This window comes from Stegastes partitus, unplaced genomic scaffold (genome assembly GCF_000690725.1).
Source record: "Stegastes partitus isolate 25-593 unplaced genomic scaffold, Stegastes_partitus-1.0.2 Scaffold2562, whole genome shotgun sequence".
Classification (NCBI taxonomy): Eukaryota; Metazoa; Chordata; class Actinopteri; family Pomacentridae; genus Stegastes; species Stegastes partitus.
Window position 1 is genome coordinate 32,024 of NW_007580293.1, and position 12,055 is coordinate 44,078.

Sequence of the window (12,055 nt, forward strand, 5' to 3'; positions counted from 1 at the left end):
ATACATAAATGTAGATAAAAAATAAAGATTTAGGATTGATGACAGTATCCACGTTATGGATATGACATGCAAGATACGAAAAGCAAAACATACCGTATAAATACTCAAACAAATTTCTGCTATAATTTACTCAGTATATTCAGTAGTAAGGTTAAGGCTGTTTTTAAACCTAAAAGAAAAACATCACAATAACTCGTGAACGCGCACTACCTCCACTGCGCTCGTTCAAGCGCTGCTCACCTCTGTAACTCCTTCAAAATAAAACGCTGCAGAAAAAAAAAATACATTTAAAGTTTTACCTTAAACTCTGAGCCGAACGTAAATTTCAATGCTATTCTTGTATAAACGGGGATTTAAAACTGGGTTTTGCGCATTGTGATATCGCAGCAATGTGTTGTTTAGAAATAGCCTTTAAAAGTAGCCAGTCATGCTAATGTCTGTATTGCTAACTTCGGCTAAGTGCTCGCTTTAACACACAAATGCAATCGTTAATCACATATCTTTGGACTTTATGGGCAATAAATTTGATATAATGAAAAAAAACAGTCGAACGGAAGCACGTATTGTTCTTGTTCCGGTTAGCTTGACGGTCGCTCCTCGTCTTCTTTCTCTCAGTGTTGTGAAGGAGTGGAGGGAGCCACGGTTGTCTGTATTTACCTGTGTGTCAGGATACGGGAATAACGCTACCGGCCGAACATCCAGGATTATTATTTTTTTTGTTTCGACCGGCAGACTGCTAAAGATTTCCTCCGCGGTGCGGTCATGGATGTGAGCGGGGCGGCGTGGACCGGAGAGGGGGATTTAAATTTCTCTTTCGTCCCGACGGCTTCTTCTGATTTGAAGTAGTTGCGGAGCACCGGAGCACAACCGGACTGTGCGTTTCTGTACGCGTCCGACCGACTTAAAAGTTGTTTTTCGAGCAGTAGACATTGTTGTGCATCGGTTTTCTTCGTTTTAGGTACAGTTTTTGGGAGTTTTTCTTTTTGTTTTTTGTTTCCCCGGAGAGAGAGGGGAGGTGGCGGACTGAGAGCGGCTCACCGAGTCGGGACTGACCGCTGGAGGTGGTCCTGAAAATGGAGGCTGTTATCGAGAAGGAATGCAGCGCGCTCGGAGGGCTCTTCCAAACTGTTATCGGAGACATGAAAGTAAGTCAGATCCACTTTTACAACACAACTTATGTTGTTCTAAATGGACGGGCTAAAATGCACTACCAATACTAGCTAGTTAACCGCCAAAACATCAGCCCTGGAACTACTAAACTGCTAGTTAGCTAAGTTAATTCACTAAACATTAGCATCAGGCTTCTGAAGTCAAGTCTGTTAATGAAGTGCAGCAGAGCTGAGTCAGTTTTGGATATTATTTTCACTTTGTAATGAGAAATAACTAGCATTTTTTTGTGGTAGGCTACTGCATACTTTTCTATTTTTATTACACTAGAGAACTTGCTATTTGCTCCAGTTTGAAGTGGATGCAGCAGCCAACATTAAAGACTAACTAGGGCAGTAGTCAGTCCCAAAACTGGGGCATCTTATTTTGATGTTATTTTTGACAGAGCTTGGCTGATGAGACAATTAGCAGATTCCCCAGCTGTTGTGCTTGCCTGAAGGAATGCAAGGAACATAGCTGCCAGGGTAGAAAATTACCCACTGAAGGCTCTGACATGTGCAGGTCAAATGTACAGCCATCAGATCCTCTGGAGGCAGAAAGTTTGTTATGAATAACTGCACAGACGTTCAGCACTTCTGCCCCTGTGTCTTACTGTAACTCTACTGCAAGATAACATTAATACAAACATGCTTAAGAGTGGTTCTAGCAAATGAAACAAAACATGTATGTTGTTTGACTTCTATGCAAGCCAAATCTGCCAACAAGAGGAATGAGGAATGAAAAGAAAGCCTGTTAGTCACGGTGCTCTTTAGAGATTCAAGTGAACAGAAACAAGGATGCATAGAGGGAGATGGAAGAGGAACAATGGTGTTCTTAGGGAGACTCAAAGAATGGGAAAGAGGTATTGTAGGCAGACTGTTGAGTTGGTGTTTGGGTGTAATGTTTGACAGCATAACATGACATTCCTCAGGCCAGCGACAGTAGTAGCACATCATTGACAAACATCTGCTCATGCTGGAGTCATCATTTTGTCCTGTGCTGTCTTACCAGCGTCCTCCTTTCAGAGCATTAGGACACTTGTTCTCGGCGAAATTTTTTCGATAAAAGGCTCTCCACCTATTTTCGGCCCAGGACCTGAATTAGGAAAATTTAGAGTCCCATTGGGAGCCGGGCTCATTATACCGTAGTATTAGTGCTCTTGTTGTGTGGGGATCTTTCCAAAAGAGGCCTGTGACCTATTTTGCAGCCTAACACATGCAGGACACGATGGTAATGTCTGTTCTTCAATTGAATGTGCATTCAACAAAATAGATCCAAAAAGAAAGGCAGACATTTGGAAATATTTTTGCATACAACTGATTTTCTTTCGAAATTCTTAGGAACGCTCAGGTCTACTGGCAGCAAGCTGGAAAAACATGTTTTAGTGTTTTCGGGTGACACAATTGGATTTACATGTATGGGAAAGTTTAAGCCTTAGTTAGTTCTGTTTAGCCCTGAAGGTGAGGTGAGGCAACCTTGTATTGGCTGAACTGTTATGTAACTGTGGGAAAAGTGAAATCTGTTCTGATAGTGAGATTGAGTTAGTTATGTTTCTGTCTCTTCTCCCCCTCCACAGAGCAGCTATCCAATTTGGGAGGACTTTATCAACAAGGCGGGCAAACTACAGTCGCAACTCAGGTGAGAGCACGTTTGTGTGCACGTACAACAAATTTGTATGCTTCTGTGACTATTACAAAGCATGTGGAAGGAAAGAAGGGAAGTTAGCATTTTCACTTGATCATTTAATTTTTCCAAGAACTTCAGTAATAAACTGATTATTGCTTTTTTTTTCTAACTTTAGTTAGCTTGACGTCGACATTGGGTGCATTTCGGTCTGCTGGCTTTTATGAGAATTTTCAATTTGCATTTCTGAAAACTCAAGTGGAAGCGCTACCTATATCAAAAAGTAATCAGAATATGATGTATCCATAAATACAAAATACATTGAATCAAACTTAGTGAACAAGTCATGATCTTCCACAGTCACTAAGATTTGCACCTTACTGGAGATTAAAACGTGCAGCGGATTAAAACGTGTTAACTTGCATTCTCTTCTGTTAATTTTCTGGAAATTGAGGCAAGTTTTGTACAAAATTTTATTAAAATGTGTCTCTAAATATCTACAGATTGTTAGAAACATACATTTGTACAAACTACCACAATCCATGGTCAGGAAAGTACCACTGTCACTATTGCATAACCTCTTTGGTCCCCCATGGTAGCACCCTTTCACAGAAAAAAAAATCTCATTTGAGCAACTGTTTTTGTACTAAATCTGGGCTTTTACATTACACGTCAGTGGCAATTCCATTCCCAGGAGTTTTAAGTGGCCACGTGTCCTCAGGCTAACGAGTAATGGCGTTTACATAAAAGCCTCATCCCTTAACAATACTGTCCAGGGGTTGTTACGTGTCCTTCCCCCCCTCTGTAGTCTTCCTTCCGCCTGATTTAATTTGTCTTTTTAATACTGTAAATTTACACACCTCCTGCCAGAATTATTCCAAGTCTTTGGCTAACAATGGATGCCAATCCCAGCCACCTCTCCTAGTTGGTTTTAAGTGGCCACGTGTCACGAGACAAACAACTTATGACAGCTGAAATAAAAGCTCATTGTCCAGCGAGTACTGCAAATACAGATGTCCTGTGGTCTGAATTACTCTTTGATTAACAATGCATGGCAGTTCTCTCGCCATTTAAGTGTCCACGTGTCCTCAGACAGACTAGCACTGACAGTTGTATAAAAGCTCAGTGACTTAACAATACTTTACAGGGGCCACTCTGTGTCCCATTCGTCCATTTTCTCAGTATGAAGGCTGATTAATGGTGATATGTTATTCAAGTGTCTCCATCATTCTGGGGTTAAATATGTGACCCTGTCATGCCAGAGCTCAGGGGAGTATTGGTGACCTTGTTGCTAATGACTGTTTTTTTGGCAGTATAATGTTTGTGTCAGGGAACTGGTAAAAGTACAAACCCTCTAGGTACCCTGACTGGTGAAAAGGTGAGTTCATCTTACAGTACGATCTCTGCTAGGAGCTGAGTGGCAGCTTGACGATGGAGATTCTTGTAAAAAGTTCATGAGCAGGCTGTAACGCATGACTGTCCCGCACCTTGACTCATTCGTTTTACAGCATCAGTCAGTCAGTGCTCTCAGAAAAGACTGCTTCCTCCTCTGCGGAAGGAGCTGAGTGTCATTCATAGACAGATGACCATGTTTTAGTACTAGCTGCTGCCCGATTAAGCTTCGCCTACGCCCTGCTCCGGGCTGCAGTGGTTGTGGCATATGGCTGCCTGTAACGATGCCCTTGCTGCTGGAGCACTAATAAGTGTGACCTACAAATACGACTTTTTGCTTTCAAGCCTGTCTCCAGCCACTACAAATGCCAAAATAGCCCCTTTGACTGTAGTGCAAACCCCCAACCCACGGATCTCTGTAATCTGGACTACACACACACACACACACACACACACACACACAGAGGAACACATACATGCAGTAAAACACAAACACGCCCACCTTCCCGCCTTGGCCTGGATAAGTGACTAGCCAGCAGTGGTAGCGGCATATGTCTGTGAGTGTAATGACGTCCTGAGGCAGCCTACTCTGTAATTTAGCCCCTCTGCTCCCTTCTCACAAAGCAACTAGGAAATCAACCAATTACAGTGTTGGGGCAGTTCTGTCATTTTTTTTCCCTCTTTGGTTCAGAATTGGTGTTTTTTTTCTGCCCTTTCTGGTTTTAAGAAGCCATCACATACACACACACACACGTACAGATCAGAGCTTTGAAGAAAGAGGGCAGGGTGGAATATAGGCTAACTGATTTCTAATCACAGTCCTCTTTTAACTCGTCAGTGTTTGGTCTGTTTGGTGGGCCTCGGTTGATGCAGCTGGGTTGCAGCTCGGCTTACACACGGGCCTCTATCTTTCTGGTTTAAAGTTAATTTTGTGTTTAAACAGACCACCTCAAAACCTTAAAAATACAGCTGAGGATGTATTTGAAGTATTACTAGGTGCTTATAAAACTTAATTGAACTCAAGAAGGAACACTGAAATATGTGATCGGTGGATTAACAAGCAGACTGATCAATCAATAAATTCATGGGTTGATCAAGAGACAAGTGCATACAATTTAATTTTTGCATATGTCTGAAACAAATGGAGCAGAATCGACACAACCTTTTTCTGTGATTAAGATTTACTCCAGTTGCATTCCAGTTTCTGTTGAACTAAGAATAGATGAGGGCAGCAGTGCTGAATGTATCATTGTCATAAAGAGCCCACTGCTGTACTATGGCAGCCTCCATAGGGAGTTTGGGTTGGCCTGGCCGAGGCCTTGTGGAATAGATATGTTAAAGTCGTTTGTCTTGACTCGAGAACACTGTGCAGATTTCAAGACCAGTGGTAGCAGTCAGGTCATTGTTGGGGTTCTGTGCAGAGCTTAGCTTGTAGCTTTCTTTTTATTCTTAAACCGTTTGGCCAACTGTCAGAGCTGAAATTAAAACTTGATTAGTCTGCTTTAACAGCCTCATTTTCATTTATATGTTGAGAGGAGAAGTTACCATATTCTCCTGCTGACTGAGCCAGAAAGTATTAAAGAGTTTATTTTTTTTAATGCCGCCTATTTAATGATCCTCTGTGGAATGTAAAACTAGAAAGTGAAAGTGTGGTGAATGGATAAACCAGTTTAATAACTAGGCATTTCTCTTGTAAAAGCATGGCGCAGGAAAACACACATGGTCGTGGCAACTAATTGTAAACTACCACAGCGTGCTTCATGCCAAAAGTAGGCTTCTAACCACTTATCACACAAGCCTGTTTCAAATTAATCAGTTCAGCTTGAATGAGCGCGACTTTGCTGCAAGTGCATGTAAAATTTGATCCATAGACCAATCATAAATTAGTGGTGGTGAATATCAGTTAGAGGCTGTGCTGGTGCCCGCACTGGGCTTTAAATAGAAAGGAATCTGTGTGTGCTTGAGCGTATGTTTCTTTTTCCATTTGCAGGACACACCCTGGGATCTTCTGGTCAGCTCTGCAACAACACAGCACTTGTTAGCCAATATTAGATAAAGTTTTTAAGTGATAAAGTAAAAGATTGTTCCATGTTTAATACTTGATGTATGGAAGAATAATAAGGCCTGTCACTGTGCTTTGAGTCAGGGTTGTTTATCACTTAATCTGCTTTTGCTGTCTGTGAAGTCGGTAACAACTTTTACAGTCTTGGAACAGGACGATAAGATTTTTTTTTCACCATATCATGCAGCTCAGCAACAGTAATGTACTTTAGGCACAATGAACCTTTAATGTCTTTGAGTTCATTTTGAGCTCTGGTTCTAGGTTGAAACCCCAGGGTGCTCCGGTTTCCTTTCATCCCAGAGGACATGTATTAAAAAAGAATACCACAATGAACATTGTTGGACCGATTTAAAATTAGTGTAAGCAGAGAAAGAACATTTTGAACTCTTTGCATTGTTCTTTCTTGTCAAAACCTGGTGCCTACATTACCCACACTCAACTGCTGAAGTTTTGTCAGACATTGTTGTATTAGCAGCGTCTATACACTCTCCTTACGTGCATCTTTGGATACACAGAGTAAACCTAGCATCTTACCATTTCACTGCAACAATTCTTCTGTTCTGTCCTGTATTCAGCTGTTGCTTTCCCCATTTGTGAAAGATATCTGACTGGAGTGTTCATGGAAAGTCCCAGGTTGTGTCCAGTGGAAGTTAACAAGTGTTTACAGCTTAACATACTCAGGGTTTAGAACAAACAACCTTTTGTTGCAAGACGTGCTTTGGAAAATGTGTCATCCGTTGTGTTTTCTCTGTGTAGCATGCATGACTGGTAAGTAGTCTAGTCTCGGTTTGGCAGATCGGATATCACATACATGCACGTGTGCACACGGAGAGACTTTCATCTTCATACCTGTGATCTTAATCATAAGAAGTCTGTTGTTTCTGAAGTAGGCCAGTGTTTGAATGTTAGCCAGTCAGCTGCTCCGTCAAGCTGCCTGATAGTCAGTCTGGATACCAATAAGATGGTTTCTGTAATGAGCAAAACAGGGCAATTTTACACCAACCACTTTTTATGATGGACTGGATTTTGCCCTGTTCTTGGTCTGCTGTGTACACGCTGTTTGTCACACTTCACTTTATAAATGCTTTGCAAGATAAAAGAGAAGCAGATTTGAGTTGTGAACTTGCTTGCAGTGTAGAGCTGAACAGGGTAGATCCCACATTGATCCTTTCACTGACCTGTAAGTGTGGCAAACTCTAGAGCTGCTCTGCTGAGCCGGACAGATTCCAGCGGTCTCTAAGTAATTACTCAGACATTCCTCTCACAGCAGGGCACGTTCTAAGCACACACTGAACAGTGCATACAGTACGTACTCTGCCACTATTTCTTTAATTGTGAAATTATCAAGGCTGATATCAGCGTCATTAGCTTAAGTGTCAAACAAACGCACGCACATGTATGCATACGCTTGCAAACTACGTTTCATTCACTACCCGCCAGAAAGAAAGATCTGTGTTCATCTGATCTGTTTATGTGTGTCTGCCAACACATAGATGTAATTACTGCAGTTAATCAGCCATTCCCTTTTGTGTGTGTTTGCCTTTGAGGGATTTGAATTTATGATTCTGCTATTCTTATTGTACTGGTATCATTCTTCTTTTTATGTACAGTTTTTTTTTGTTTGTTTGTTTTGTTTTTGCTAAAACCTTTTCATGCCTCTTCGTTTTTGGCCTGTCATATTCTCACTCACAAACACTCACTTGGACTCAAGAATGAGCTCATTAGAATCGGTCAAAGGTTAAAGTCACTGTATGAAGTTATGGCCATTAAGTCCCATGTTTAAATACCCAACTTTACAGAGAGAAAAAACTAATTTGGTCCCTATAGAGTATTAGGGCTTAAAGTTATGCATAATCAAAGCCATGACCCATTTGAGTGACAGGTAACTGCTGTTGTAGGACTAATTCCAGGAATTTTACTCAGTTTTTGGTTTCTGTGAATGCGCTTTACACTTTGAAGTCTTCACTACATATATTACGAGTTTGGACAGATATAAATGTAAATTGTAAGTTGAATGGTTGCTGCAGGCATACAGCCCTGATTTGGTAATTGTAGTTTTTATTAAAGACCTGTCTTCCTCTTTTTTTTTTTCTTCCTAGGGCGACAGTGGTTGCTGTGGCTGCCTTCCTGGACGCCTTTCAGAAGGTGGCTGACCTGGCTACCAACTCAAGAGGTAGGAACAGTCACACAGATGCAGAAGATTTAGTGTGCAACCGGTTGTCTCCTCCAGCAAACCTATTCTTCATCCTTTACGTGACCTTTGATGGAGCTCAGTTGTAGCACAGTGGTGACAGGATTAAAGCACTGTTTGATAGTGTACGCGGCTGTCTTTGTCGGTGTAGCTCTACTGTGCAGGTCCGGTCTTTCACCCCACTGCGCTGAGAAGTTCTGTGGGTTGTTTGCTTTATCGTATGGGTAGTAAATCCGTCAGTGTGCTGTTTGAAGCTCTGCTGCTGCCTTCGACCTCTACCCCCTTTTCTCTGCTTTCTCCAGCCCACCCCCCCACCACCGCCTATTCTCTGCTACATCTGGACCCTCTGGTAGTCTGTTTTACTTCTGCTTGTGTATAAGAGAGAGAGTGAGAGATCTCATCCCTTCCCAGCTTTGACACCTCCAGCCCTGCACCATACTATTAATAGGAACTGAGACAGACACACACATTCATCACCCCACTCACAGCAGAGCGAGGAGGGAACGGAGCTAAAGGGAGAGATGGGGGGATAACATGGAGTCATCATTCTCTCTCACCCTCTCACACAATGTTTCTGTTTGCTGTGAAGGAGTGAGATTTAACATTGCGTCATCCTTTGTCTGCTCTTTCATCACTTTCTCCCGCCCGTCCTCGCGGTATCACATAGCACTCATCATTTTGTGTTCTGCTGCTCAGGTTTTACTGCACAGCCGAGAGGCAAGCTTGAGTAATGAGCTATAATACACAGGTGTCTGATACATCTTTATCACAGGTAGATAAGCTGTCCACATGACAACTGTACTAGGCTGTTATAATTAGCTTTAATGACTTTATTTACACACCATATTTTCCATTAAGGTTCCAGTTGTCAACAAGAAGCTGTACTCATCTTATATGTGGTTTGAACCTTTTAGTTGTTAACCACCCTTTGTAAAGGCTAACAAATGTTTTGACAATATTAAAAAGAAAAGAACTTGACACATGTTTTTTTAAAAGCTGTATTATATTTTAAATAATGGAATTAAACTACAATAATTTGATGCTTAATTGTATGTGTACTTTATCTACCTAATAGCTGTCATCCTGCAGATAGTGTTGTTTGATTTTTTCATAGTGATTAAAGACCTTCTATGCTCAAGAGAGCTCTGACAGCTGCTGAAAAACATGTCCTGGATAGAGGAAAATACTGCTAATGAGTAAAGATAGAGTCAGTAGTAAATACTACTGGTTTTGATGTATTGAGTTAATTCAAAAACCTCTGAACACGCTTCAAAGCATATGGAAAAAAAGTTGTTAGAAGGCAGAGGAGTGAGCCTGAGAGAAAGTTTTCTCATTACCCTCGACATCTTAAGTTACTTTAAAAGTCCTAGCAGTGTTGTTTTTGTGGTGACGACAGTTTGTAGTGGCTCAGAGGCACAAACAATTGGATAGATTTGTAGGTCAGAGCCCACAACAGCCCTTAAATCTGCTCAGAAACGAATCATCTTTTAAAATTCTGTATCTCTGGAGTAAAATTTACTCAGGGCTCATTTGTCACAAAAACCAAACTGCCCCATTGAAATTTATTATATCCTCCAAACCGTTGTTGTGTGTATGTAATGGTCCTTTAGGGATGTCAGTCATCTTTCTCCTCGCTGAAGAGATCAACTTACCGCAGTGTTCGCCTACAATGCAGAAGATTAAAGTAGGTTTTCTGAAAACATCACAGCCTGGTTATGCGTGCGTTTGATAGCGTAGCTTTGAAGTCAGAGTATCTGCATGGTTTTGTGTCTACATCAGTTAAATTTGCTTATCGTAATTAGCCAGAGGCTGCTGTGGCCATAGAACATAGAGTGGATGGTGGCTCCTTTATTCATTCTTTACATCTCCTTCCGTTTTCTCGTCTTCCTGTGTGCCTTCAAGTCCCAACCTGCTTCCCACAGCTATCACCGCGTTAATGGCTTGGAAATCAGGTGTTTGCAGATCAAAGGTGTGTGTTGAGGAGCTGAAGCATAAAAGGAAATTACTGTTCTACTTCGAGAACAACAACAACCACAACCATAAAGGTAACCGAGGATTTGGCCGTGCACGTATTAAAGGTCATTTGTTGTCTTAATCATAAGAACAGAGCTTTCGGCTGACTTTGTATTATATGATTTACGATATTGGCAGTGATGATAGTTCGTAAAGAGGGCGGATCTATAGAACCGGCATACTGTCATATCTGACAGGAGCTAACTTTATAGGTTTTAGATGAAAGTTACTCTTATCAGTCGTATCACCAAGGCAGCATGATCAGAAAATTGAAAGGCAGAATCAGGACTTCTTAAAACTTAGACTTTGGATTGCAATTTGTGTTCGCACATGTACTAGGAGCACTGCTGTCAGTGTAGCAGACACTGGAAAGAAAAATTTAACACGGAAGAATAAGAAGTTTTTCGTACAGGTTCTAAACCCTCCAGAGTTCATTTCAGCTTCTCAGTATGTGTGAAAAACACCAGTAGTGATGCATTTGTACAGTGTTGCTGTTGTCTTAGGTTAGATACGTCCAAAACACCCCACTGATTTCATTTTTTCAGGTCAGGCTCTAAAATAACAGGTAAACACCTTGTGCACAGAAGCAAATCTTTTGCCAAGAGTTGATTTAATAAATATCTTTTATTGCACCAACTACAGCCTGTTTAAAGCTTCTCTCGTGCTTTTATATCCTCAGTGAGATAAATGAGTCACAACTTTATCAATTGAAGTTTGACAAGCCATTTGATCTCTCAGGTTTGTTTGGTGGCTGTATAAATTATATTCAAACTGTGCTTGTTGCATTCTTAATATTGTTGATATGGAAGTTCATGTCATCTGTTGAGGCAACATTGGACCTAAAAAATGTACAAAATCCCATAATTTTAACATTAATGATGTTTGTGTTTTTAGATTAGAATAGATTTTGGGTTAAAAATGTGCGTGAGCAGTACAGCTACAATAGTTTCATGCAAAACACACTTGTGTTGTGAAACAGCCCTCCAGTGTTAACATTAGTCAATACTCTGTGCATGAGCTAATCACTGTGGCATAGTCAAAACCCTCGACTCAGTTCTGGAAGCAGTCCAACTAAAGGCTGTAGCTTTTCATAATTATCAGCTGTTTCTTGCTGCTTATGTTTCTGCATTTTAGTGATTTATAGTATTTGAATTGATTTATGAGAGGCAGATGTGTTGATAAACAGGAACAGAAGAGCAAACCTGATGCACAGGACGCGTTTTTGTATCACAAGGACCAGGCTGAAGGCACACAGCTGGAGCATAGTTGGAGTTAGAGAATAAATGAGGATTAAGATATGAGAGGAAATATGTATTACTGGGATATACTTGTGATGAGAGGCGCATGAGCTTTTTAATGTCAAGAACTGTAAAGATTTCAGGAAACCAGTAAGTTAAACTAAAGCAAAAATAAATAAATACATTTAAAAAAAATGGAATGCCGTGTGGACAAAGGTGCAATTTTTCTGGTTTCAGCCAAAGCATTTCTGTCTCTCTGTTGTGTTTACACGTGCTGATAAAAGTTTAGGGGAAGAAGAGCATACATGGCAGTACTGTATGCATGTATGTATGTACAACATAGCTAAAACCACCTGTTTCACTGCATTCTGTTGTGTTCAGATTTGGACT

At 41.0% G+C, this 12,055-nt stretch overlaps 1 protein-coding gene across 1 annotated transcript; it reads left to right on the plus strand.

Annotated features, from left to right (window-relative positions):
- Positions 1-623: 623 nt before the first annotated feature.
- LOC103375352 (metastasis suppressor protein 1-like) lies at positions 624-8,503 on the plus strand. Its single transcript, XM_008305608.1, has 3 exons — positions 624-1,145; positions 2,723-2,784; positions 8,323-8,503. Exons 1-3 carry the CDS (start codon positions 1,074-1,076, stop codon positions 8,501-8,503), a joined length of 315 nt encoding a protein of 104 aa, XP_008303830.1. The 5' UTR covers positions 624-1,073.
- Positions 8,504-12,055: the final 3,552 nt, after the last annotated feature.

Excerpts from the sequence above, each read along its gene's own strand:
- LOC103375352 (XM_008305608.1), top strand. The coding sequence starts at position 1,074 with ATGGAGGCTGTTATCGAGAAGGAATGCAGCGCGCTCGGAGGGCTCTTC. Across the intron at positions 1,146-2,722 it reads CTGTTATCGGAGACATGAAA|AGCAGCTATCCAATTTGGGA; the intron begins GTAAGTCAGATC and ends CCCCCTCCACAG. Across the intron at positions 2,785-8,322 it reads AAACTACAGTCGCAACTCAG|GGCGACAGTGGTTGCTGTGG; the intron begins GTGAGAGCACGT and ends TTTTCTTCCTAG.